The sequence below is a fragment of the Phlebotomus papatasi genome, chromosome 3 (genome assembly GCF_024763615.1).
Source record: "Phlebotomus papatasi isolate M1 chromosome 3, Ppap_2.1, whole genome shotgun sequence".
NCBI lineage: Eukaryota > Metazoa > Arthropoda > Insecta > Diptera > Psychodidae > Phlebotomus > Phlebotomus papatasi.
This window is the reverse complement of record NC_077224.1, coordinates 39288696-39316447: the sequence shown is the minus strand read 5'-3', so window position 1 is coordinate 39316447 and position 27752 is coordinate 39288696. Positions and strand designations below refer to the sequence as shown.

General features: G+C 33.3%; 5 protein-coding genes across 8 annotated transcripts; 4 read left to right on the top strand and 1 right to left on the bottom strand.

The window, feature by feature from the left end:
• Positions 1 to 2880: 2880 nt before the first annotated feature.
• On the bottom strand, positions 2881 to 27715 carry LOC129805607 (zinc finger protein OZF-like). 3 transcript variants are annotated; one of them, XM_055853644.1, is made up of 4 exons: positions 27580 to 27715; positions 27462 to 27516; positions 24843 to 25097; positions 3047 to 4285 (listed from the first exon to the last, which is right to left on the bottom strand). In XM_055853644.1, the coding sequence occupies exons 3-4, from the start codon at positions 24861 to 24863 to the stop codon at positions 3104 to 3106; spliced, it is 1203 nt and encodes a 400-aa protein (XP_055709619.1). In that variant the 5' UTR covers positions 24864 to 25097; positions 27462 to 27516; positions 27580 to 27715; the 3' UTR covers positions 3047 to 3103. The 3 variants fall into 3 exon arrangements, with proteins under 3 accessions (XP_055709618.1, XP_055709619.1, XP_055709620.1); XM_055853645.1 differs by having other exon boundaries at positions 27462 to 27715; XM_055853643.1 differs by lacking the exons at positions 24843 to 25097; positions 27462 to 27516; positions 27580 to 27715 and adding an exon at positions 4347 to 4636 and having other exon boundaries at positions 2881 to 4285.
• Positions 7741 to 9134, top strand: LOC129805625 (zinc finger protein 480-like). Of its 2 annotated transcripts, none has more exons than XM_055853668.1 (2): positions 7741 to 7865; positions 7926 to 9134. In XM_055853668.1, exon 2 carries the CDS (start codon positions 7992 to 7994, stop codon positions 8937 to 8939), a length of 948 nt encoding a protein of 315 aa, XP_055709643.1. In that variant the 5' UTR covers positions 7741 to 7865; positions 7926 to 7991; the 3' UTR covers positions 8940 to 9134. The 2 variants fall into 2 exon arrangements, with proteins under 2 accessions (XP_055709643.1, XP_055709642.1); XM_055853667.1 differs by having other exon boundaries at positions 7756 to 7861.
• LOC129805606 (zinc finger protein 501-like) lies at positions 10623 to 12544 on the top strand. Its single transcript, XM_055853641.1, has 2 exons — positions 10623 to 10965; positions 11027 to 12544. The coding sequence occupies exons 1-2, from the start codon at positions 10837 to 10839 to the stop codon at positions 12224 to 12226; spliced, it is 1329 nt and encodes a 442-aa protein (XP_055709616.1). The 5' UTR covers positions 10623 to 10836; the 3' UTR covers positions 12227 to 12544.
• On the top strand, positions 17336 to 18868 carry LOC129805608 (zinc finger protein OZF-like). Its single transcript, XM_055853646.1, has 2 exons — positions 17336 to 17575; positions 17657 to 18868. Exons 1-2 carry the CDS (start codon positions 17447 to 17449, stop codon positions 18803 to 18805), a joined length of 1278 nt encoding a protein of 425 aa, XP_055709621.1. The 5' UTR covers positions 17336 to 17446; the 3' UTR covers positions 18806 to 18868.
• LOC129805604 (zinc finger protein 501-like) lies at positions 22587 to 24293 on the top strand. The gene is made up of 2 exons (XM_055853639.1): positions 22587 to 22849; positions 22911 to 24293. The coding sequence occupies exons 1-2, from the start codon at positions 22721 to 22723 to the stop codon at positions 24132 to 24134; spliced, it is 1353 nt and encodes a 450-aa protein (XP_055709614.1). The 5' UTR covers positions 22587 to 22720; the 3' UTR covers positions 24135 to 24293.
• Positions 27716 to 27752: the final 37 nt, after the last annotated feature.

The following is a 27752-nucleotide window of genomic DNA, read 5'->3' as shown; positions in this document are numbered from 1 at the left end:
ATGTTAAATCTGTAATCACACTATAATAGTGGTAATTTTAAGATTTTTTCAACAGAATTAAATCACTAAACATTGTTAAAAATTTTTTATGACTATACTTGTGAGAAATTTTATACAGATCGCAGTTAAATAATTAATTTATCCGATTTCACACTATTATAGTGTTAAAATTTTACACATTTTCAAATTAAACAACATTGTTGAAAGTTTTTCAACTATAATAGTGGTAATTTTCAATCACGTGACAATAAATCACCAAAATATTGTGTATTTTTTTAAACATTTTTAAATTAAACAACTAAAATGGTCGATTTTGCACAATTATAGTAGTAAAATTTTACACATTTTTTACTGTGTAGAGTCTTGTCATTTGTTTGCAATTATTACTTCTTAATTTATGAATAATACCGGAAAACAGATTATTTACGCTGTGAATTTTCTATTAGGATAGAAGAGCGCAATGAGTACAATATGGGAGAATACTAAAACCTGCTATAAGATTTTCATATTTGCTCTGCAGAGTTTTATAGAAGAATCTTAGATTTTCCGTACACTAACACTATTTTCCACGTGAAAAATATCATAATTTCCACAAAAAAATTAAAGTATAGGGGAGACTGGGGCAAAAAGTCACAAAACGGATATTTTATTTTTTTACAAGACTTCAGCGCTTCAAAAATTTCTAATTACCGCAGTTTTATAGGAATTTTACCGCTCTACAACTTTGTGAAAGTAATTTTCCGCTATTTTGTAAGGAAATACGTTTATCCAGCCAATTTTTAAAAGGTAATTTTGTGACTATTCTCAAAAGTGCTGGGGCAAATAGTACCAGACATTGGGTATTATCATATTTAGATTCGCTTCATTACGGGCTTCCGTAAAATTGAAAAAAAAAAATACATAGAGGACATATTTTCATAGAAAATTTATTCATCTACACCTTTGTAAAACACCGTTATCTCTGCGAGAAAAGTGAGAAAACGAGAAAAGCGCTTTTCAAGCTATTTTAGAAAAAGATACACAAAAGACTGTAAATCGTTTGACCAATGCAAACAACAAGCGGCGAGACTTGGCAATGACGTTCCTTTTCGCTGTGAGACATCAGAAATTGCTTGGCTTTTTTGTTACTTTTTGCTCTATACCTTTTGTTACTTTTTACCCCAAGTGGCCATTTTTAATAAAAGGATTTCTGGAGAAAAGAACTTTAATGAAATTCTACAAATAGATAGCGGATTCATATTCAAAAAATCCAAATTATTTAGAAAATATTCACCAGTGCATCAATTTTTGGAATAGGTAATAATTGTTATATTCTGCAAGGAAAATACAGTACTCTCGCAAATTCGGCTCTTTTAAGATCGGGCTACTTTTTAATTCGGGCAGCGGTTACATTTGAAAAAAGTTTGTTGTCATTTTTCAAGTTTGATTATGATTATCAAATTAATCATATATGCTCAATATAAAATTTGGCATGGTTTGTCTTAGTTTTGATGTGATTTTGCATTATTGAGGGATTTTCATGCAATTTACGTTATATATGAGTGTGTAAACTCAATATCTATATGCACATGAATAAAAAATCGTTGCATTTCAAAAAGTTTGTCACCCGAATTTCTGACTAATTCGGCTGACATTTCGCTCCCATATGCCCGAATTTGAGAGAGTCTACTGTATTTCAAAAATAAGGCTAAAAATTTCGATATTTTTTATTTTCTAAATTCCTTGTTCGAATTCTGAGCAACTTACGATATAGAAGAAGACCTATGGAGACTATCTATAGAAAAAAATTTGAGCCGCTATCTTTTTTACCTTGGAATTGAATTTTGAATTTTTCGATTTGTGACTTTTTCAGTTTGTACCATTTTTTTTAAATTTTGTGTCCTTCAGAGGCACTTGCACCTTTTTAATATATAAAAAAATACCATGGGAGTGTTCAAGAAGTATTTTCTCCTTCATTTTGGATTGTAGTACCGTTCTCATTGTTTAAGTGCTCGATTTTCGTTTGAACCTCAATTACGAGGTTAGAAAACAATCTGAGAGAAAAGTTGTACATATATGAAAGTGTGGCTAATGTAATTCTCTATCAAACCCGTAAAACAGATTGTTAGGGACAGTCCTAGTTTTCGAGATATTTTTGATTAAAGTTGCTAAAAAGTTCGATTTTCCCATGTTTTCTGACATATATGAGACTACAGCGCCCCTGGTGTCAGTTGCACGAACTCCATCTATCCAAAGGATTAGCGGGCATGTAAGGGAGAACAAGGACACTCAATGGAAATGGGTCAAGTAGTATAGCACTCGCTCTATGATGCAAGTGTCCCGAGTTCGAATCCCCTTTAGGTCACGAGGAATTTTTCTGGCGTTAAAGGTGTTCGAATTTCGAATTGCATCCGGTGAGCTTCACTACACTTGATTCCACGGGCATGGGACTGACAATCTCATCCCGTACAAGAAAAAAATAATAATGCATGTCTAGAAATCCCCTTGCGGGAAGGCCTAGTTCCTTCATGGAATGTTGTGCCAGCATTATTATTATTATTAAGGGAGAACAAATGTTCCCATTTTAAGAAATAAATCGGTTCAGCAGAATCGGAGATATAGACACCCGAGTAATCAAAAAACGGCAAAAACGGTTTTGCCTAGATTCCAGGCGCAAAAACCAAATGAAATCAAAATGATAAATATTTTTGTAAATCATTTGACCCTAGCAATAGAAAAAATAGCATGAGAACCCAGAGACAAAATCACTGTTGCACAGTGTAATTAATGAAAAAATCGCCTCGTCCCACACTACCCCTGTCCCAAATATCCCCGGTCTCCCCTATTCCAGCATCGAAGATAAGTATGTGAATCCATATTCCGATTTCAGAAAAATGTAAATGTGATGCATAAAAAAGATTTTACTCTTCGTGAGAAATGATTTTCACATTTTCCGCGTCAATAAAAATTGCATAAATGTAGAGGACTTTCGTACAATTCACTTTTATTTTCTGCTTCTCAGTGAAGAGTCAAAAGGTAGGTTCTTTTGCCGAAAAACTCAGTTCGCTTCTTTGGGGGTAACCTCTCTCTTCCACGCCAAGAGTAAGAATTTCTGCAAAACTTACTAAACTTTTGGACAACTTTTACAGTGATTTTTCCACTCTTTTCTCTCTGCAAAGCGCTTTAGACAGTTGATGCATTCAAATGCAGGTTCTCCGGTATGAATTCTCAAATGAGTCTTCCGGTTACTAGCTTGAGTGAATATTTTACCACAGAAATTGCAAGGATATTTCTTGGCTAGAGTGTGAATGTTCATATGCCGTGTCAAATGAGTATTCTGTTTGAAGGATTTCGAACAAATCTCACAGATGTATGGTCTTTCAACAAAATGAATATTTTCATGTTGGGCATAGGCTTCCAGTGAATTGAGTTCTTTGCGGCAGAAGCGACATTTGAAAATTGTCACTTCAGGATGCATTTTCAGATGTTCATAGTGAGCATTTCGTCCTTCTGTTGCAACATTGCATATTTTACAACGGAAGTAATGATTCAATTCTCTTTGCGTCACGTTTTCATGCATCAATTTGATGTGCCTCTTCAGAGTAAACGGAGTGATGAAAGTTTCTTTGCAAATATTGCAGGGGACACGAACTCTATTCTCCACATGGACACTCTCATGAAGACTCAGTTTATAGCGACTTGAGAATTTCCTTCCACAGGCATTGCAGAGGAATTTGAGAAATTCCCTATGAACAGTAATAATATGCTGTCTTACGTTTGCTTTCCTGACAAAGGATTTGTTGCAGTGTCCGCAAAAATAGGGTCCTGGCAAGATTGGGAAGTATTGTCTAGGATCTACTTTCGATTCCTTCGAATGTTTTTGTTTTCTTGATTGCCCTCGTTTTCGACTTTTTTTACCCTTCTTTTTCTTTGGTTCTTTCGTTTTATTTACTTCAGAAGTTTTCACTTCTTTAACATCATCTTCTTTGAGATATTTTTCCACTGAATTTTTTGCGTCTTCTGAGCCTTCTTCGGGAACAAGAACCATTTCAAATGTTTGTGAATGCATTCTATTATCTTCTTCACTTTCTAATTTTGTAATAATATTCTTGCTATCCAAGTCATTATCTTTAAAAGCATCCTCAGATTCATACGCCCCAAATGAATTAAAATCACAATTATCTTCATCCAGTTCATCTAAATATTTTCTGTATGCATTTTTGCAGAGGATCTTGAATTCCCAAAGGCTTTCTAGTTTATTTTTACAACTACCGCAAATAAATCTTAGCCAGTTGTTGTGAATATTCTAAAAGAGATACAGATTTTTAGGATAAATAATAAATCTATTGCCATATTAAAAAACCTACCTCAGAATTGGTAACTGCTTGAAGTTTTCCTTGCAGATGACCAAATTCCTCTGTCCACGTATCCACGAGATGTCGAGTACTTTCGCATATTTGGCAATTTTCTTTAAATTTTCTATTTACAGAGCTCATTATTATTGCAGAAAAATTATATGTTTATAAATAATACTAATAAGAATGCCGACTATCTTCGAAATCAAAGACCAACGCATCAACAAATCAACATCAGCTGTCTCTTGGGTTTTAGTTCTCAATTAATACGCTTGCGTCGATTTTGGCACTTGGATCCTCAATTAAAAAAAAAAAAAAACAAATCCGAGCCAAAAAATCACGTTAGGGTAAATTAAGCTCATTCAAAACTTGCTCCAAATGGAAATTTTTCTCTATTCCAAATGGAAACATCATTGTTTTCATGATAAACACAGTACTAAATTATTATATTTATATATTTTCTATACCACAGTTTCATTATTTAATTAATTTTGCTCCAAATAAAGCGAAAATCCATTCATATTCACAAATTTTAATTTGTTAATTTCTCAGAAAAATTAAAAGTGTACCTTTTCACCATCGAAGTTTTCATCGATCGACCATATTTTCCAATGAAAAACACAATGAGGTGATTATTGTTTATTCGTTTTGTTTAATATTATATTTATGTCATATTCCTGGCTAATTTTGGTTAAATTAAGTGCTAATCTTTATTGTTAATAGTACGTGAAGTTCTGAAATGAAATAATTACCTATTTCGTGAACAAAAAGGGTTTTTCTGAAGTGTCTGCAAATGCTTCAATAGGAAACCCCGGAAATATGATTTTTTGGAGAGATTTTCTTATTGTTTTAGATGGGAAAGGAGAAAAGACCAGGAATAAGTACAAATCCTACCCTCAAGAGCAACTCAACAAGGTTTTGGAAGCCTTTCGTCACGGTTTCACTTACACTGTTTGTCTCCAATTAGAATATTTCCTTTGTCTCCATTTGGATTAATTTGTTTAAAATAGAAGCATTTTGCACTCTTGTATTTTTCTTGCATTTAAGAAGTTTCCAAAATATATTTAAAGAATTTTCACTAAACAGTAACATTCTAGAAGAGTCAAGGAGCAAATTTATGTAATTCTCTTCAGAGAAAAAAGGGACAGATAATCCTAACCGGCTTATGTAGGTGAGATTCTTAACGTGAGCTAACTCGGAGTGCATGCAAATTCGATTTAGAGCTGAAATTGTGAGTCGCCATTCAGTTATCTTGAATCAAATTCGTGAAATTATACAAATTTTGTATTTAAACCAAAATATCAAGGATTTGGATGAACTGGCACAAAAGTGATATATGGGTGAAATGTAGACCAGAATGTACTCTATAATTTTCCTATAGAACATGATCTCATCGATTACTCAGAAGCCAAGATAAGCGAGGTTTTTTGTTTCTTAACTTGTTTTTTCATCCAGAGTGCCCCAAGTAGTCATTTGTTGAACTTCAACTATATCAAAGAATTGTTGTATTTTGTTGGACTTTCCATTTAAAACCATATTTTAAGTGTCTTTGTGGAGTAGAGGCAGTCAAATTGGCATCTGAGTGATTTCAAAGCGTTATTATGGGAAAAATCAATTTTTTCACACTTAAACGGCAAAATCGGAGTGATAGCGTAGTCTGAGTGGAAAATGATGTATGGACGAAATGTAGAGACAAATATGCTCTACAATTATGTCGAAGTAATCATCAAAATCGGTTCAGCGACAGTCGAGATAATTGGGGTTATGTGATATTGAAATTGGTTTTTCGACTGTGGCGCCCCTGGTGTTGGTCCCACGAAGTTCACATATTTTAGAAAGTTGTAGCATTTGGTGAGATCTTTCGTTTAAGCCCTCATTCATCAAAATCGGTCACATAGAACCGGAGATATGATTTTTTGAATTTTGTGAACTTTGACCCCTCATATCTCCGGTTCTGTTTTAACCACAGCGCACATTTGCACCATTTTGGAAACGTCCTAGACTGGACTACAACATACTAAAATTTCATTAACTTGCACAATGCCGTTTTTGAGAAAAGTGACTTTGAATTTCGATGAATTTTGACGCTATCGCAGCGCCACCTGTGGTGACTTTTTGAACTTCCATCTGAAAGTGCTCATCGAGACGAAACCAAAAAGGTAAAATTTAAGGTCGCTATGTTAGTTAGAACCGGAGATAGAGGCCGGTCAATGTTCGAACTTTGACCCCTTATAGCTCGGGTCAGGGGTTTTAGATCGACTTAAGGTTTTTTTTGTTTGATAGGTATAATCAACGGCTACAACATACTAAAATTTCAGCCCGATGCACAATGGAATTTTGGAGTTATTTAACTTATAAGATTTAAAAATTTTCTTTTTAATAATAGCGCCCCTAGCGGTGGTTTTATGAACTTGCGATGTCAGAAGGGGAAGTGGAATTTCACGAGAGCTTTCCAAAAAGCCCTCATTTTTTAAATTCTGACAATTAGAACCGGAGTTATGGACATTTTAAGAAATTTTTTTTGGACCCTTATAGGTCGGGTCAGGGGGGTCGGGGGACCTTAAGTTTGGTATTGTGATGGAAAGCTCTAAGGCCCAGCTATAACATACTAAAATTTGAGCCCGCTCGATGCCATAGGGGCGGAGCTATTGAGAAAACAAAAAAGGGGGGTCTTCAATATGGCGGAAGGAAGGGTGGGGGGTCAATGCACCATGTTGCAATTTTCACCCGATATATAACCTTTGCCGAAAACCGCAAGTCGATATCTTTTTTAGTTTAGGAGCTATTAAGCTCCAAAGAGCGGCCGGCCGGGAACGTAAAATAGCCACATATATATTCGGAATCAGGAAGTGGCGAAACACATTTTGGCCAAGTTTGAGCGCGATCGGATGACATGAAATTTTGTTAGGATTATAGTAGGTGAGATTGTTAAGAATCTCACCTAATATGAACTTAGGTGTATACGAGCTCAAAGAAACTGACCCTCCAATTTGGTATCAAAAAATGACGTCATTGAACAGCTCTGCATTAAAGAACTACAAGGAAATGATCTCATTATTCTTACTATTGAATCACAGAGATCTTTAGCAGTGGCTCAAATGTTATATAAGATGTAAAAACACAATTTTGAACAGAATAATGACCTACGCACAATAACTTTTGTTTATAAACATGTTTTCAAAATTTCCCATGAGAATGAGCGAGATGACTAGATCTAGATCTCACTCACTCTCATTGAAATGTCAATAACATGTTTACTAAACAAAAGTTATTGTGCGTTGGGCATAAAGTGGACATCGAAAGAAGCAAGAAGTCTTCTTTATTTTCAACTTTCTGATTTCCCCGCTCGGAAATCATAGGTTAAACATAAAAAACATCAGCTGCTCTAGTTCTTAATTAATACACTAGTGTCGCTCTTAGTACTTAAGAGTTTTAGTAAACATGGAATGTGTTTTTCATATCAACAATTCGGATATTAAATCATAAGACTACACTAAACAGTTACCTGCAATAAAGAAATTGATTTAGTAAGTATGGGAAATATGACGAAAAGTTCCAAAATATATAAAATTACTCATTTTTTAATTGCAGCATAAAGTAAACTATTGACAAGTCGTGTGTTTATTTTCTGAAGTAATCTTCAGTAGTTTGATAAAAATGCCTAGGAAGAAGAAGAAGACTAATATAGAAAAATACAATGAGAAACGCCGTGCAGGACTGATCAAACCTCGTCCTCCAGCTTCACCTCTTGCAATTTTTCAAGTGGACAATCTCTTCGAGGAAAACTCAACTCCAGAAGTTAACAATCAAATAACAGATCCTTTGCTTCCAAAAGATGACTTCAAAATAGAAGATTCGGATGAAGATCTAAACATGGAAGAGTCTTGGGAAGAGCTTTTCTTACATTCGTCCAAGTCTAGAGAAAAAGGTGAAAGCAAAGACAGTATTCACAAAGAAAATCGCAATTATCTCTGTACTGTCTGTGGAAAAATATTCTCAAAAAGTACGTTTCTAAAGAGACATGAGAGCATTCATTTGGAGAATAGACTTTGTGTCCCTTGCGGCATTTGCAAAAAACTCTTTACTTCCAAGGATAACATGAGGAAACATATGAGGATCGTGCATTATGATGCAACACAAAGGGAAATGAATCACTATCACCGCTGCAACATTTGCAATGTTGGAACAAGGGGAAGAAATGCTCACTATGAACATCTGAAAGGTCATCCTGAAGTGACAATTTTCAAATGTCGCTTCTGCCCCAAAGAACTCAATTCACTGGAAGCCTATGCCCAACATGAAAATATTCATTTTGTTGAAAGACCATACATCTGTGAGATTTGTTCGAAATCTTTCAAACAGAATACTCATTTGATCCGACATATAAACATGCACACTCTAGCCAAGAAATATCCTTGCAATTTCTGTGACAGAATATTCACACAAGCTGGTAATCGAAAGATCCACATGAAAGTTCATACTGGAAGACCTCCATATGAATGCTCCAGCTGCCTGAAATACTTCACTAAAAGAAAGGAATGGGAAAATCACTGTATGAAGTGCCCAAAAAAAATCAATAAAATAGATAAGAGTTTTACAAATTAATAATAATGATTTAGAATTAATTAGCTAAATTACCGGTTCGCAATCAGTTGAAATGGAATTGATTTAGACTTGTTCGATCATCTTCCTTCGCTATCGGTTGAAAATCCTTCTGTTATTTCAATAGAATCATTTTTTTTAAATTTTTTTGGAAATACTTAGATATCTCTTGAAATTAAATCCAAAGTTATTAAGCAGGAATCTTTTTTTTAATTTTTTTGGAAACACTTATAGATATCTCTTGGAACTAAATCCAAAGTTATTAAGCAGGAATCAATTTTTTAATTTTTTTTAGAAACACTTAGAAATCTCTTGGAATTAACTCTTTCGCGTCCCACTTTTATTCAGCAGATGAATTCATGTAAAATTGAGTTTTTCCTAATGCTTTATGATCAAATATAATAGTTCTGAGAGGATAAAAATTTTCCATTGCGTGAAAACTCGGAAAAACCCCGGGTCATATATGACCCTGTTGTCCTCAAGGGAAGTGTATTTACCATTTTCAAAATCTATATCACGGGCTGTCTAAGAGTTTTTTTTTGCTTAAAGTTGTTAATTTGGCTAAAACCATGGCAAACTGGATTGTCTTGATGAACACTGTACTCCTGGTGTTCAAGGAATCTTCCTGGAAATCCCTTGAACAGTCACTGTCACAATATTTTGAGTGGTATTTGGCAAAAATAAACTTATCCACATATTTATTCACACACAATACAATTGCACAATATCAGATGCTTGCAGAATACTCTAAAATATTGCAAAATATGTTATAATTCATCAGATATAAGATGAAATGTCCAGGAGCAAGATGTCCCACCTGCATTTCACGAAGAAAAACAATGTCCCAACTACATTTCGCTATAGATTTGGGACGAAAACACTGTTACCCTTGGGGACCATAGGGTCATATATGACCCGGAAAATTCTACACGCTTTTCTGGAAAATTGAGAGTAGTTTATTATATCAAAATATGAAATATACAATCTTTGGATATTCTATTTTGTGTTTCTAAAGAACTTTTTGCTGAAAAAAATAAATTAATATAAAAAATTTTGAAAAAGAAAAGTCATTTCACAAAGTTCGAAATTAGTGATGTTTGATCTCAAATATTTTCTTTTCCTGAATATCTGGAGTCTTGAGAAAATTAGCCAAGAATCTTACATCTTTCTATTATGATGTCGTGCACAAACCGATAGATTTCAATTAATGTAAATAGTCAAAAAAAATTGTTTTTTCCCCGGGTCATATATGACCCTAATGACGCGAAAGAGTTAAATCCAAAGTTATTAAGCAGGAATCAATTCATTTAAGGTAAGTGTATCAAATTTCGGTCAGTTTGCAATTTCGGCCAATTCTTTTGTTCTTCAAATTTCCATAAATTTTCAGTTTTCGTATATTCTTAAGACAAGAGTTCGAGCATCTTCGCAAAAAATGGGATGCTTTGCCACCCCGTTTGTCATAGATAGAGCGTCTAAAGCCGAGTAGATCCTTGGACAGACCTGAGGATTAAGGTTTAGCCAAGAGACGACTTAACGTAATTATATTCTAAATAATGATTAGAGATTAGTAGACTTAGGAGACTACTTTTTCATCATTTTCCACTAAGCCGTGTCTTGGCTTAAGTCGTAAGTCTTCCAAGGACCTTAACACGTTATTTTTTTGTTCCAAATCTCAGTTGCATGTTCTGTTATTTTTTATAGCCATGAAAGATTCTAAGCGAAATTCTCAGTGCCGAAAGCGACACAAGCGTGTTAATTGAGAACTGATGTTCTAGAGACATGCAGACATAATGTTGATTTGTTGATGTGTGTTTGTGTTTACAGTTTACACTACGTAGAAACAGAAAAATGTCTTATATTCCATAATTTTCAATAAACAGACAAATTTTCTGCAACTAAAATGAATTCTATAAGTAGAAAAATTGAAGAAAAGTGCCAAATTTGCGGAACCACTGAACATCTCGTGGATACATGGACAGAGGAATTTGATCATGTTCAAGTAAAACTTCAAGCAGTTACCAATTCTGAGGTAAAAATTCTAAAAAATAATTAACCAAGACAGTAGACTTTTAAAAATCTGCATCTTTCAGAATATCCATAGCAATTGGCTGAGATTCATTTGCGGTGACTGTACAAATAAACTAGAAAGTCTTTGGGAATTCAAGATACTCTGCAAAAATGCATACAGAAAATATTTAGATGAACTGGATGAAAATAATTGTAATTACAGTTCATTTGGGGCATATGGATCTGAGGACATTAATACCAATAATGATTTGGATAACAAGAATATTATTACAAAATTGGAAACTGATGATTATAAAATACATCCACAATCATTTGAAATGGTTCTTGTTACTGCAGGAAGCTCAGAAGAACCTAAAGATTTATTGAAGAAATACCACAGGGAAGATGTTCGAAAACCCGAAACCTACAAAATAAAGGACATAAAGGCAAGGAAGAATAAGAAGAATGACAAAGATAGAAATAAAATTCCTCTTAAGCGAAAGCCAGGACGACCAAGGAAGGAAAAACCACCGAAGGAACCCAAATTATATCCTCGCAAATTCTTTCCAATCCTGCCTGGACCCTATTTCTGTGGACACTGCAACAAATCCTTCGTTAAAAAAGCGAACATAACAGAGCATATTAACAACGTTCATAGGAGATTTCTCAAATTCCTCTGCAATGCCTGTGGGAAGAGATTCTCGAGTAGTCAAAAACTGAAAATTCATGAGTATATCCATCAAGAGAATAGAGTTCGTGTCCCCTGCAGCATTTGCAAAGAAACCTTCATCGGTCCGCGAACTCTAAAGAAACATATGAGGCTAGTGCATCAGGATGTGGCACACAAGGAATTGCATCACTATTTCCGATGCAGAATTTGCAATGTTCCAACAAAAGGAAGAAATGCTCACTATGAACATCTGAAAATGCATCCTGAAGTGACAATTTTCAAATGTCGCTTCTGCAGTGAAGAATTCAATTCACTGGAAGCCTATGCCGAACATGAAAATATTCATTTTGTTGAAAGACCATACATCTGTGAGATTTGTTCGAAATCTTTCAAGCAGAATGCTCATTTGATTCGGCATAGGAACATTCATACTTTAGCTAAGAAATATCCTTGCAATTTCTGTGATAGAATATTTACACAAGCTGGAAATCGGAAGATTCACATGAAAGTTCATACCGGAGAACCTCTATATAAATGCACCAGCTGCCTAAAGCCCTTCACAGAAAGAAAAAATTGGGAAAATCATTGTATGAGTTGCTATCAAATTCAATAAAATAGATTAAAGGTCTCGCAAAGCGCTACAACTTTCTAGAACATTTGAGCTTCGTAGGATCAACGCTAGGGGCGCCACAGTCGAAATTATCTCGACTCTAGCTCAACCGATTTTGATGATTATTTTGGCACAATTGTAGAGGCTATAGCTACCGTGGGTGTCAATAGTTTGTTGCCTATTGTATGTTTGACAAACTAAGTGGAAAAAATGATAAAAAGAATTACTTTCAAATTTTTCTTTTTGCAAATGAGTTCCCTGTAATCCGTAGATTTTACCAATATATTAAAAAAAATAAATAATTTTATTTCATATAAAAAATAATTGTTTTTCAAAGGTTCAAATCAAAGATTTGTTGCCTCATCGATGAAAAAGTAATTCAAAATGGTCAAAACCTGCAACCAATTTAATGTAAACCCGTTAGGGGAAAGTGCCCATGCTTGATACTTTTGGAAGCTTCGTAATGACTAAATTTTCTAAATTTCAAAATATATATGTGACTCATCGCAACCATATTTTAAAAACTATGGGAAAGTGGCCAGTTTTTAAAATATATTGCGGAGTCCCGTTTATTGAGAAACATAGGAAAAATTTAGTCATTACGAAGCTTCCAAAAGTCTCAAGCATGGGCACTTTCCTCTATACTTTGAGTTTATGTCATTTGAGAGGAAAGTGTTGAGTTTGTATATTTCCAAACTTTTCAATGGCCAATATAGTCATATAAAAGTGATGATAAACAACAAGAAATAATGTATTTTTTGTTAATTTATATTAACCTCTATAACCCTGTAACCTTAAACCCTGTACGGATTACAAGGAACTTACAGTAGACTCTCGCTCAATCGGGCGACAAATTTTGTTGACAATTTTCACGTTTAATTATGAAGCTAATTCGATCCAATTCGCTGTAGTTCTTCCTATTTTATCGTGATTCTTTATAATTGAATGCTTTTTGTGGAATTTACAAAGGCTTTGACGCTCAATTCTATCGCTAAACCGGATGACATTTTGCCCCATATTCCCGATTGAGAAAGAGTCTACTGTATTTGAAAAAAGAAAAATTTGGAAAGGTAATTTTTTCTACATTTTTTCCATTTAGTTTCTCAAATATACATTAGGCAACAACTATTGACACTCACTGTATTATTTCGTCTAAATAATTTTTTGCTCAGATTATGCCATCTGTCCGATTTAGTGTAAAAAAAAAGATTTGTCCCACAATAACGTTGCAAAAATACACAGGTACTAATTTAACCACTTTTACTCAATAAAAAAAAAGGTTTAAAATAATGTTCTTACAAAATTCAATTATTCTTTGATATTGTCGTAGTACGTCACATGGCCAAATGCCTGCTATATGGCTGTGGAAGAGATTCTGGTCTATGTTCCACCCACAATCGTCTTTCTGTCAGTTCATTTACAACATCGACCTAGATTATTTTGATTTAAATAAAAAATTTGCAATTTTTCAGAAATTTGATTTCACATTGCTGTATAATATCTCTCATCTTAAGTTCCAAATCGAATTTTCATGCAATCCGAGTTTGCTCACATAATATCACCAACAATACATATTATTATTATTATTATTATTACTAAACTTAGTAGCAACAACACAAAATTGTATAAAAATTTTAAGTCGCGCTAATTACAGTGGACTCTCTTTCAAATTGGCTCTTTTTCAATCGGGCGAAAAAATTTTTTTGACAATTTTCACGCTTGATTTTGAAGCAAATTTGCTCAAATTATTCGCTGTAGTTCCTCTTATTTTATCGTGATTCTTTATAATTGAGCACTTTTTGTGGAATTTACAATGACTTTGACGCCTAAATCACTCGATAATTCGGATGACATTTTGCCCCAAATGTCCAATTGAGAAAGAGTCTACTGTATCCCTCGAAGTCCGATATAAAGTTAAATTTTGCATAACAGTGTCTAGGATATGTTGTTATGTCATAAAAGAAAGAATTGTAAATTATGCATTCTACGAATGATTGGCATATACAACCTGTGAAGGAGTTTTCCACCGTTTTCACTCCGGAGGTTGGTCATCAACGCTAGGACGGCGATGGCCGCATAAACGCAAAATATAAAATTACTTGAAAAGGACTCGAGTGTAAGCACAATAAATAATAAATAATAATAATATGATCAAGGGGGAGATATTAGGGTGAAAATGTGTACACCACTTCCAGGCACTTCCACAATTTGCATGGGAATAGCCCTGTGCACTTCCAAAATTTCGCAACACTCTCGAAAATGCTGCAATACCTTCAGCATTTCCTGCACTTCATGCACTTCTTCTTCTTACATTTACTAATCAATAATTTATTTAATCTTATGAAAAATCTAATTAAGTAAACATTAAAAAATATCTCAAGAAATCCATTATTCCGCATATTTCTAAATTTTGTTTATTTTTTTAATTTCTAGCGACAGATATTCTTGCATACTTCCAGTAATTTAATATTATCTTTGTTTTACGAAGGGGTATCAACATATTTTGAATTTTCCTAAGAGACCAGTGAAGCTACTTTTGGAAAATAGAACATCTAAAAAAAAATGTATTGTCATTTTTTGTAATAATTATTGAAATTGAGCTGGAAAGTCTGTAAGAGTCCAAAACTACGAGTGCAACAACTAATTCAGCACTTCAGATGTATCTTCACATTTTATTAAGCTTGATTCTTCCCTGGTTTCAAAATTCTTTAAAATTGAAACGATTTGCACCCTTGGGAAAGGTTTTTAGTGATTGCTAATTAACTTTTGCTACAAGCTTGGCTATTTTTTGCAGGACCTTTTCCGTTACTGTTGTATTAGAGAAATTTCTCCAGAATTATTTTCCAACATTTTAATAATCTCTTCAATTGTTATCGAAAAAATTTCTTCCATTAGGATACTCACAATATAGCCATCAGTATTAGAGACCGTTTAAAATGGAATTGATATTTCGAAGAAAAAATCCCTATTTCGAAATTTTCAAAGCCACTTTTAATCATCTTTAGAGCAAGGACACGATCTAAATAAACCTCCAAAATGTTTCTTTTACAGAAGTCCATCACTTAGATTTATTCAAAATTACGCAAACATTAAATATTACAAATGTTCCTTTTCGTGTCTAATTTTGTAAAAGTTCTCAAAAGCACAAATCGACCTTTTTGAAAAATACTTTTGAAGAGACGTAATACACTAAAACCCTTCCAGCATATGCAAAAACGTAAACAAAAAAAAATGGTGGATGTGTTCTATGGGATACCCCTTAACTACATTTGCGAAAAAGTCCCACGGATTTATGCAATCATCCAATACATATTACGGTAAATTATTTAAAAAAAAATATATCAAATTGATTCAAAGTCAATTGCAATAGCTATGTCATTATTTTTGAGCAACTAATGAATTTGAAATAACTGTAAAAATTAAAGAAAACTATTATTCAGCAGAATATTTCCTCGGAAAAATTACAAGACAAATTAAACTGTAATAAATTTGAGCATATTTGCTGCATTTCATTGTCATAACCGAACTTGTAAAATGTCAAAACAGACCTTTTCAAATTACACTGCCGTTCGAATTAAAAATCATAACTAAAATTAGCGTAGTCTGAAAAATATGGAATTAGGCAGAAAAGACAGAAAAAGAAAAAAATTCGGGCACTTCCACTTCCAAAGACTTCCAAGCACTTCATTTTCAACCGTACATCACTTCCAACCCTAATATATCCCCCTTGAATATGATCTATTTTTATCACTAGCTTTTATCATACTTAGGCATTGAATATATTTGGTTAACGCTATTTTTTTAAACTATTTTGTGGTGACACCAACTGAGGCCACCTTGTTGCCTCTGGATCCAGTTGATGTTGTTTCCTCAATTACACTATTTTTTTGAGTTGCTACATTTTTTATTAAGGAAGATTGTTACACTACCCAATGGCATGGGCTACGTTTACACAGTGACGGAACCAACCTCTTAAATCTAGCTACCCTTTTTATACTAAAATCCTCCACTCGCACCCTAATTCTATTCGACATTATTTCCCATGGGAAGGTGTCCAATTAGTGATTCAGGACGAACCTCTAGATAACGATCGTCTGGAGACGATCGTTAAGTGCCTATTAAAATATTCAACTATCCACTTTCGCTATCTCTAGAGTTTTCTCCAACACTTTCTATATCCTTAAGAAAGGGGGTGCTTAATTGAGATGACCGAGGATCACCACACCTTTTTGATCGTTTGCCATCCTTGTCCCCATTTCTTTTCAGGATTTTATGAGTTTCTTGGCGCGAGCTCTAATTTTACGACCGTCTCGAAGAGAAAGTAATCTTAAAAGCTTGTCACCATAGATCACCCACTTTAGGAGTTCTCCAGGAATAGAGGGTGCCTTTGTTTGCTTAAGCCAACAAATGCACCCCCTTTTTGGTCACTCGTATCTCGCCCATCGTGATTTTACGAACACACCTGCCTAATGGCTTCAAGGTGTTACTTTGTCTATGGGCTATAAATTTCGTAAGGACTAATTGGATAGAAAAACTCTCGTGGCGCTAGACATGATCTATCATGTCTCTTCTTGATATTTCACGAAAGAACCAGCGCGATCATGAATATTTGAAAACCGAGTTGTGATGCACAAAATGCGTCACAACAATTTACTTTACAGTAAAATTGTGGGCAAAACCTCTATAAAGGCCTCTACACATTGGGAGTAATTTTTATCAAAAATGTCATTTTTGACAAAATTTTGACGCTTCCACCTGCAGCACTGCATTAAATTTCCTTCAAAAAGCAATTTTTGACGAAAATTGGTCCCAATGTGTAGAGGCCATAATTCGGTACATGATTTTCAATTTTTTATTTTGACCTTTTGCAGGAATAACCTAATCAACTTAAAATATTATGCTGTATGTAGATTTAAAGTTTCTGTATCCAATGATATTATTAGGTGTGATTCCTTTTCATAATCACACCTATCTTTTTTTATACTGTTTTGTAAGTAGATTTACAGATTTACAATAGTCTTCTTTGGAGTCGACGAAATTTGAAAATCATATAGAGAAATTCCGTCCTTAATGAATAAAAGCGACACAAGCGTATTAATTGAGAACTAAAGTCCAATAGACAGATGATGTTGATTTGTTGATGTGTTTTGTGTATTTTGCAAAACCAGAAGAATCTCTACATTCCATAATTTTCAACAAAAAGACAAATTTCCTGCAACTAAAATGAATTCTGTAAGTAGAAAAATTGAAGAAAAGTGCCAAATATGCGAAAGCACTCATCATCTCGCGGATACGTGGACAGAGGAATTTGATCATGTTCAAGTAAAACTTCAAGCAGTTACCAATTCTGAGGTAGGTCTTTTAAAGAATAACTAAACCAGACCAGTATAAATTTTATTAAATTTATCTTAAAAATCTGTTTCTTTCTTTCAGAATATCCATAAAAATTGGCTAAGATTCATTTGCGGTGGCTGTACAAATACACTAGAAAGTCTTTGGAAATTCAAGATTCTCTGTAAAAATGCATACAGAAAATATTTAGACGAATTGGATGAAAATAATTGTAATTACAGTTCATTTGGGGCATATGGATCTGAGGAAATTAATACCAATAATGATTTGGATAACAAGAATATTATTACAAAATTGGAAACTGATGATTATAAAATACATCCACAATCATTTGAAATGGTTCTTGTTACTGCAGGAAGCTCAGAAGAGGCAAAAGATGTTAGAAAACCGAAAAAGGAACCGAAGAAAAAGAGGAACGACAATGATAAAAATGGAATCACTGTTAAGCGAAAGCGAGGACGACCACGAAAAGAAAAACCTCTGGTGGAATCTAAAATAGATCCTCGCAAATACTTCCCAAAATTGCCTGGACCCTATTTCTGTGGACACTGCAACAAGTCCTTCAATCGGAAAGCAAACATGAGACATCATGTTAATACTGTTCATAGGAAATTTCTTAGTTTCCTCTGTAATTCCTGTGGAAAGAAATTTTCCAGTAGTCAGAGATTGAGAGTTCATGAGATTATCCATCAAGAGAATAGAATTCGTATTCCTTGCAGCATTTGCAAAGAAACCTTCATTTCTCAGCTCACTCTGAAGAAGCACATGAAGTTGGTGCATCAGGATGTAACACACAAAGAACTACACCACTATTTCCGATGCACAATATGCAATGTTCCAACAAAAGGAAGAAATGCTCACTACGAACATCTGAAAATGCATCCTGAAATGACAATTTTCAAATGTCGCTTTTGCAGCGAAAACCTGAATTCATTGGAAGCCTATGCTCAACATGAAAATATTCATTTTGTTGAAAGACCATACATCTGTGAGATTTGTTCGAAATCTTTCAAGCAGAATGCTCATTTGATTCGGCATAGGAACATTCACACTTTAGCTAAGAAATATCCTTGCAATTTCTGTGATAGAATATTCACACAGGCTGGTAATCGGAAGATTCACATGAAAGTTCATACCGGAGAACCTCTATATAAATGTACCAGCTGCCTAAAGCCCTTCACAGAAAGAAAAAATTGGGAAAATCACTGTATAAATTGCTCTCAAGTTTAATAAAATCAATTATGTTGCAGCATTAAGTTTGCTTCAGACTTGACTTAAGATTGTCACATTAAATTTTTTTTTTTACATTTTTTGAGTCGGTTTTTCATCATCCATATGCAGAAAATAACATTGCTTCCTGATTACAAAAATAAGCATCTTATCAAACTAATTTTTAAACTTTATTAAACTAAATTTCACAGGTTTATGGGTTTTCAGCATAACATTCGGGAAATAATTTATAATTATGGGTAGGTTATTTAAAAAAAAATGCTAATGACGAATCTCGTTTATCCAGGTTCAACCTTAGAAAAACTGACCTTTCAACAAAATAACGTATTTTTCAATTATAATGTTATTAGGGTCATTAAAAGATTTTTGATAAGGCAGCACTTTCTCTTGTTTCAAATCTATTAGACATCTTGTGTAGGGTGTTATCCAATAAAATTTTTAACCCTTTAATGCCTTTACACACTAGGAGCAATTTCTTTAAAAAATGCGTTTTTAAAGAAAATTTCCCCTAGGGTAAATTAAGCTAATTCAAAATCTGCTCCAAATGGAAATTTTTCGCTACTCCAAATGGAAACGTTATTGCTTTCTTGATAAATACAGTACTAAATTACTATATTAATATATTTTCTATACCTCAGTTTCATTATTTAGTTAATATTGCTCCAAATAAAGCGAAAATCCATTCATATTCACAAATTTTAATTTGTTAATTTCTCAGAAAAATTAAAAGTGTACCTTTTGATCATCGAAGTTTTCATCGATCGACCATGTTTTCCAATGAAAAACACAATGAGGTGATTATTGTTTATTCGTTTTGTTTAATATTTATGTCATATTCCTGGCTAATTTTAGTTAAATTAAGTGCTAATCTTTATTGTTAACGATACGTGAAGCTTTCAAATGAAATAATTACCTATTTCGTGAACAAAAAGGGTTTTTCCGAAGTGTCTGCAAATGCTTCAATAGTAAACCCCGGAAATATGATTATTTTAGAGAGATTTTCTTATTGTTTTAGATGGGAAAGGAGAAAAGACCAGGAATAAGAACAAATCCTGCACTCAAGAAGGTTTTGGAAGCCTTTCGTCGCGGTTTCACTTATACTGTTTGTCTCCAATTAGAAACTTTCCCTTGTCTCCATTTGGATTACAGTAGAGTCTCGCTATAGGCCATCGTTCTATAGTCCACAATTTATCGACCGTTGATTTCAAAACACTGATTTTAAGTTAGGTTATGTTTTTTAGTATGCGACATGCATAATTATTTTAATATTTTTGGCAAACTTTATTAAGTAGTTGTGATAATTGTGATCCACAATGAAGAGAGCAAGGACAAGTACCACAATCGCAAAGAAAGTGGAAGCCGTCGAGCAATTTCAATACTAAAAATCGTTGATAATTTTAAAAAATTACATGGACAGTGCGACCCAAGTGTCAAATTTGAAACCAAATATGGACTATAGCGAAACTCTACTGTAATATGTTTCCAATAGAAGCATTTTACGCTCGCGTATTTTTCTTGTGTTTAAAAAGTTTTCAAATTATATCTAAAGAATTTTTACTAAACAGTAACATTCTAGAAGAGTCAATGAGTAAATTTATGTAATTCTCTTCAGAAAAAATATGAACTTAAAGTGTTGAATCTTCTGTCAAAGTTAAAGTGTCTGGAAATGGTTTTGAATTAGGACATTTACAACCCTATCCTTAAGCAGAAACGTCAGAATTTTTTTAAAAAAGGTAATTTTTGACGAAAATTGCTTCTAGTGTGTAGACACCATTAAGGACGAGAAGGTCAGAAAAAATCACTTTTTCTGACTTTTTAAATCAATACACAACTTTAGACGACCGTAGGAGAAATTTCATTTTTAGGTCACCGGTGACCCAATCGTCTTTAACGCTTTAAGGACGATTGGATCACCAGTGACCCCAGTGACCCAAAAATGAAGCTTTTCCTACGGCTTTCTAAAGTTGTATTTTGCTCTAAAAGGTTATAAAAAAAATGATTTTTTCTGACCCTCAATTTTTGATCTTCTCGTCCTTAAAGGGTTAAAGTGTTCAATAAAGTGTTTAAAAAAGTGTTTAATTTAAAATTGTTTAATTTAAAGTTGTTGAATTTCAAGATGTTGAATTTGGAATTGTTGAATTTAAATATTGTTGAATTTTTATGTGTAAATTCAAAAATTGTTGAATACTGTTTATTGTTGAATTTTCTTTTCATTTCGAAGATTTTGATTTTTTTGCCTTTTTAGACATTTTTATTGGTTTTTCCTGTACTCAGGATCCCCCCTAATGCGAAATGATTACATCTGATGCTCGGATCTTCACGATATACTTATTATGCATATAAATATTTAATGTTCTATATGACTTTTGCCCAATGAAAAGCATCTCGACTGAAGTATAAGTCTTAATTGGAAATTCAACAATTTTTACACAACTTTTGTTTAAAAATTCAACAACTTTTGTTTAAAAATTCAAAAAAATTGGTTGAAATACACAAGGCTTCACACTATAATAGTGTTAAAAATTATGATCAAACTATAATAGTGTTAATTTTTGATCAGTGACAAAAAAACGATTTCATACTATTATAGTGCTAAAATTTTACACATTTTCAAATTAAACAACATTGTTGAAAATGTTTTAACTATAATAGTCTTAATTTTCAATCACGTGACAATAAATTACCAAAATGTTGTGCATTTTTTAAGCATTTTTAAATTAAACAACTAAAATGGTCGATTTTGCACTGTTATAGTCATTACAGTAGTAAAATTTTACACATTTTTTTTACTGTGTATTTGAATTTTCTTGAATGTATAATGCCACTCAATCATGCAAACCTTACCTCACATCAAGCAAGGTTCACACGTAATAGGGATCGTAACAGGGATGCGATGTATTACTTATGTCCTTTTATCGCAATTTTTGTTAGAAACTAATTTCAAAAACAAAAATAAAATGTGATATGCTATCATAACATAACACATCAAATATTTTTTAACTTGAAGATTTTTGCGAGGAAGCAAGAAGTAAAGGCAGAATATAATGCCCTAGACATACTTACGACTTAAGCCGAGAGACAACTTAGTGGAAAATGATGGAAATGCAGTTTGACCATTATTTCTAATATAATTACGCTAAGCCGTCTCTCGGCTAATCCTCAGGTCTGTCAAGGCTCTAACAAGTAATGCGAATGCCGCAACACTATACATATAATATGGATCTCACAAAACACTCAATTTGGTCATAAAAGGACCGAAGGACCATATCCATTTACAACAATTTTCAAACACGACTACCCTCTTTAACTGTGTTATCACACTTGCACATTAAAATTTTAATATGATTCACATTAATTGTTGCTGGTGAGAGTCCAAATGTGTAATTTGTGTGTTTGAATCATTTTATATTCTAAATTTGATCTATTTGTTGATAAAAAGGTAGACTTGGCCCGCAAAATTTGATATAAATTGATTTATAGCATTAATGCGAAAAATTAATGCGATTTTCTCTTTAATTTTTTAATGTGAAAAATATTTATGCTTTAGGTAAATTTAAATTTACTTTTGCAGGCCAAGTCCACTTCTTTATCAATAAATAGAAAAACCCCAAATATTAAGTGACTCAAAGACACAAATAACATATTTGGAAGCTTACAAGCGACAATTAATGTGAATCACATTAAAATTTTAATGTGCAAGTGTGATAAACGCCGTAAAACTGTTGCTTCTGCTTCTGGTCCAAGTTTAAAGAATCCTAAGTGATAACAGCGACACAAGCGTATTAATTGAGAACTAAAGTCCAAGAGACATAATGTTGATTTGTTGATGTGTTTGTCTTTATTTTGTAAAAACCAGAAGAATCTCGACATTCCATAATATATTTTAATAAACAGACAAATTTCCTGCAATTAAAAATGAGTTCTCTAAGTAGAAAAATTAATGAAAAGTGTCAAATTTGCGAAAGTACTCAACATCTCGTGGATACGTGGACGGAGGAATTTGGTCATCTGCAAGGAAAACTTCAAGCAGTTACCAATTCTGAGGTAAATCTTTTAATATGGCAATAGATATACTATTTATCCTAAAAATCTGTATCTCTTTCAGAATATTCACAACAACTGGCTAAGATTTATTTGCGGTAGTTGTAAAAATAAACTAGAAAGTCTTTGGGAATTCAAGATCCTCTGCAAAAATGCATACAGAAAATATTTAGATGAACTGGATGAAGATAATTGTGATTTTAATTCATTTGAGGCATATGAATCTGAGGATGCTTTTAAAGATAATGACTTGGACAGCAAGAATATTATTACAAAATTAGAAAGTGAAGAAGATAATAGAATGCATTCACAAACATTTGAAATGGTTCTTGTTACTGCTGGAAGCTCAGAAGAGGCAAAAGATTCATCAAAGAAATCCCGCAAGGATGATGCTAAAAAACGGAAAACCTACAAAATGAGAAAAACAAGAGATGCGAAGAAAAACGATAATGACAAAGACAAGAATGAAATTCCTGTCAAACGAAAACGAGGACGACCAAGAAAAGAAAAACCTCCGAAGGAACCCAAAGTAGATCATCGACAGTACTTCCCAATCTTGCCTGGACCCTATTTCTGTGGACACTGCAACAAGTCCTTCATTGCGAAACAAAACATAAGACAACATGTTAATAGTGTTCATAGGAAATTTCTCAATTTCCTCTGCAATGCCTGCGGAAGGAAATTTTCCAATAGTCAGAGACTGAGAATTCATGAAAATGTCCATTTGGAGAATAGAGTTCGTGTCCCTTGCAGCATTTGCAAAGAAACCTTTATTTCTCAGCATACTTTGAAGAAACACATGAAGTTGGTGCATCAGGATGTAACACACAAAGAACTACATCACTATTTCCGATGCAGAATTTGCAATGTTGCAACAGAAGGACGAAATGCTCACTATGAACATCTGAAAATGCATCCTGAAATGACAATTTTCAAATGTCGCTTCTGCCGAGAACAACTCAATTCACTGGAAGCCTATGCCCAACATGAAAGTATTCATTTTGTTGAAAGACCATTCGTTTGTGAGATTTGTTCGAAGTCCTTCAAACAGAATGCTCATTTGATTCGACATAGGAACATTCACACTCTAGCCAAGAAATATCCATGCAACTTTTGTGGCAAAATATTCACTCAAGCTGGAAATCGAAAGATCCACATGAGAGTTCATACTGGGGAAACACCATATGAATGTTCTAGCTGCTTAAAGCGCTTCACAGAGAGAAAAATGTGGAAAAACCACTGCATGAATTGTCCACAACTTCGATCAAATCCAATAAATTTAGTTTAATTTAGGAATAATCGAATAAGTCAAATGATTTATCCATCTAAGCCATTGAGATCATTTTTTTTATAGAATAAGTATTCTTAAAGAATGAAATTGGAACAAATATTAGAAACTAGAAAAAATAAAAGGATCATTGGAGATACTTTTCAAAGTTGACTAAAAGTGTCGTATCTTAATGCTTGGCCGATTGGTTAAAATTGTGAAATTTTCCCATTATCGGTAAATTACTACAGTAGACTCTAGCCCAATCGGATCTTTTTCAATCGGGCGAAAAGTTTTGTTGACAATTTTCACGTTTAATTATGAAGCTAATTCGCTCAAATTCGCTGTAGTTCTTCCTATTTTATCGTGATTCTTTATAATTGAGCGCTTTTTGTGGAATTTATAAAGGCTTTGATACCCAAATCTACCGATAAACCGGATGACATTTTGCCCCAAATGCCCAATTGAGAGAGAGTCTACTGTATATCATTTCCGGTTCAAAACTGCATGAAATATATAAGTTCAAACTTGTCGGGAATTCAAAGACCTTTCCAACGAATACATAATTGCTAAAATCGGTTGAATGTCCTGTCGCCAGATAATTTTCTATTACTCCGGGAATCGTGAGAGGGTTTTATTGTGATCATTTCTGTTTTATGTTATCTTACTCTATGCAAGAACGAGTAGCAAAACGAGCAAAACGAAAAGTTTTAAATCAAAATCTCTTACCTTCTGTTCTGGCGAAATCATCCCATCATCCGTTAGAGATTACTACTGTGATGGGAACGATGAGATCCTAAATATATTCACTAGTGTGTCTTTAAAATGATTCTTATTTTTGAATGCTTTAGCTAATATACTTTGTCACTCTTGTGGCATTTTCCTCATATGAAAAGTTACAAAATATGTATTTTTTCTGTGTTATCCATCACACTCCGCGAAATAGAAGTGTATCTCGGTTTTGGGTTTTCTGCTTCTTCTCATCTTGTTTCATCGAATTGTAATCATCAATAGTAATATGGAAAGAGAAAGAGAAATACTACAATTAGTTATTTTATTATTATTAAATTATAATTAGAATTTGAACTAAACACAACAAATTTCACGTAAATCAAGCTTAAATTGAAAGGCTTATGTCCTAGACACACTTACGACTTAAGCCGAGAGACGACTTAGTGGAAAATTATGGAAATGAAGTTTAATCATTGTTTGGAATATAATTACGCTAAGCCGTCTCTCGGCTAATCCTCAGGTCTGTCGAGGCCCTTAGAAAGTGTAATAGTTTCAAATGTGTCACAAAAAATCGTCTCAAAATTTCTAAAAAAAAATGTTCCTTGTTACTGCCTTCCGGTATGACTTAATTTCAATTTTTATCTTAGACTTACTGTGCTATCACACTTGCACATTAAAATTTTAATATGATTCACAATAATTGTCGCTGGTGAGAGTCCAAATGTGTAATTTGTGTGTTTGAATCATTTTATATTCTAAATTTGATCTATTTGTTGATAAAAAAGTAGACTTGTCCCGCAAAATTTTATATAAATTGATTTATAGCATTAGGGCAGAATCACATTGACAGTAAAATGCTCACCGTCACCGTCAAAGCCCTCACCGTATTTCGTTAATTTACGCATTTTCATTGCAATTCTTACGCAAATTCTCAATTACCGTATTGCTTTATCTCATACTCGATGGCATTTGGTGAAAATAGTATAAGAAAATTGAATTAATAAAACGAAAATGCGATAAACGGTGAGCAAAAAAAAACTAGGATTTTTTACTAGGGGAAACTGATTTTCACCTAGTGTCACCGAGTATGAGATAATGTAACACGGTAATTGAGAACTTGCGTAAGAATTATAATGAAAATACGTAAATTAACGAAATACGGTGAGGGCTTTGACGGTGACGATGAGCATTTTACTGTCGATGTGATTCTGCCCTTAATGCGAAAAATTAATGCGATTTTCTCTTAAATTTTTTAATGTGAAAAATATTTATGCTTTAGGTAAATTTAAACTTATTTTTGCAGGCCAAGTCCACTTCTTTATCAATAAATAGTAAAACCCTAAATATTAAGTGACTCAAAGATACAAATAACATATTTGGATGCTCACAAGCGACAAATAATGTGAATCACATTAAAATTTTAATGTGCAAGTGTGATAACGCCGTTAGACTTTGTGTCTACAAAAATTTCTAAAAAAAAAAGATGCAATAATGAAACATTAGCATCTCATGTGATTGGGACACATCTTTTTCGGCTTTGAAATGCTTTCAGAAGGTACTATTATATTTTTTTTTTTTGGAAAATTGTCTATCAAGATGTTCCACTCTCCTCTCCACAGCATTAATTTCTTAGTGTATATTTTTTCAAGCATCAAAATTGTGGAGCTTAGACGCAAAATTGAACATATTCTATGGCTAAAGCATAGGATATGTTCAATTTTGCCTCTGAGCTCCATTATTATGCTTTTACTTTTGAAGATTCCAAGAATGTAAGAATCCTTTTATTTTTTCTAGTGTGCATGGCTCTCTAACTAAACTAAACCTTCCAAGGAAATGTAATACATTTTTTGTAATAAAAATTCATTCAAGAAAAATATGTTCATTACTAATTTTCATTATAAAAAGCTTCTTTCCTAATATTTTAATTTTTAAAATTTTTCTATAAGTATACTCACTTCTATTACAGTAATACGGGCTTCAGACCTAAGGCTTAGCCATCTGGCTTAACTCCTCTAATTCCTTATCAGGCATAATTTTTTAGGAAATTGTTGTTTAGAATTGGATATTAAAGGCAAATGATCCATTAGATTTTGAAAAATCAATAAAATTGCTTGTTATTTAGATTTTTCAGACCTTCGGGAACTGGGCTCAACCTCCAGTCTGAAGCCGGCATAAGACTCTCACTCAATCGGCTCTTTTTCAATCGGGCGACAAATTTTGTTGACAATTTTTACGTTTAATTATGAAGCTAATTTGCTCAAATTCGGTGTAGTTTTTCCTATTTTATCGTGATTCTTTATAATTGAGCGCTTTTTGTGGAATTTACAAAGGCTTTGACGCTCAATTCTATCGCTAAACCGGATGACATTTTGCCCCATATTCCCGATTGAGAGAGAGTCTACTGTATAAATGAAAAAAGAAAATTCGCTCCTAACCAAATTCAAAAATTGATGCATAAGGAGAGGAAGTAGAGGAAGTGACAAAAATCTTAAAGAAGACCAAAGAAGAACCACTGAGGAAGACACAAATAAGTGTCGAAGTCGAAAGCTTTGGTGAAATTGTGTGTTTGATTCATAGAATTTGATTGATTTGATAAAAAAAAAATCCGACACTCACCGGAAGGACAGATTGTCCTGAAAAACCATAACTCTCTGATTTACACTTGCACCCTCTGTTCAAATGAAACCGGAAAACACGAATGAACATGTTTTTTTTTAACAGAACAATTATATACCTTTTGTCCTCATAATTTACTTTACACAATATGAATTTTATGGTTCTATTTCTATCACTTTGAATATTTTTTCTATATTCACATATCAATATTTAGCAGATTTTATACGCACAAAAAAACTGATCATTTTCCTCTCTGCAAGATGAAATTGTAAACAAATTGCCGGCAAAACT

Excerpts from the sequence above, each read along its gene's own strand:
- LOC129805607 (XM_055853643.1), bottom strand. The coding sequence starts at position 4,475 with ATGAGCTCTGTAAATAGAAAATTTAAAGAAAATTGCCAAATATGCGAA. Across the intron at positions 4,286-4,346 it reads AAGCAGTTACCAATTCTGAG|AATATTCACAACAACTGGCT; the intron begins GTAGGTTTTTTA and ends TATCTCTTTTAG.
- LOC129805604 (XM_055853639.1), top strand. The coding sequence starts at position 22,721 with ATGAGTTCTCTAAGTAGAAAAATTAATGAAAAGTGTCAAATTTGCGAA. Across the intron at positions 22,850-22,910 it reads AAGCAGTTACCAATTCTGAG|AATATTCACAACAACTGGCT; the intron begins GTAAATCTTTTA and ends TATCTCTTTCAG.
- LOC129805625 (XM_055853668.1), top strand. The coding sequence starts at position 7,992 with ATGCCTAGGAAGAAGAAGAAGACTAATATAGAAAAATACAATGAGAAA.
- LOC129805606 (XM_055853641.1), top strand. The coding sequence starts at position 10,837 with ATGAATTCTATAAGTAGAAAAATTGAAGAAAAGTGCCAAATTTGCGGA. Across the intron at positions 10,966-11,026 it reads AAGCAGTTACCAATTCTGAG|AATATCCATAGCAATTGGCT; the intron begins GTAAAAATTCTA and ends TGCATCTTTCAG.
- LOC129805608 (XM_055853646.1), top strand. The coding sequence starts at position 17,447 with ATGAATTCTGTAAGTAGAAAAATTGAAGAAAAGTGCCAAATATGCGAA. Across the intron at positions 17,576-17,656 it reads AAGCAGTTACCAATTCTGAG|AATATCCATAAAAATTGGCT; the intron begins GTAGGTCTTTTA and ends TCTTTCTTTCAG.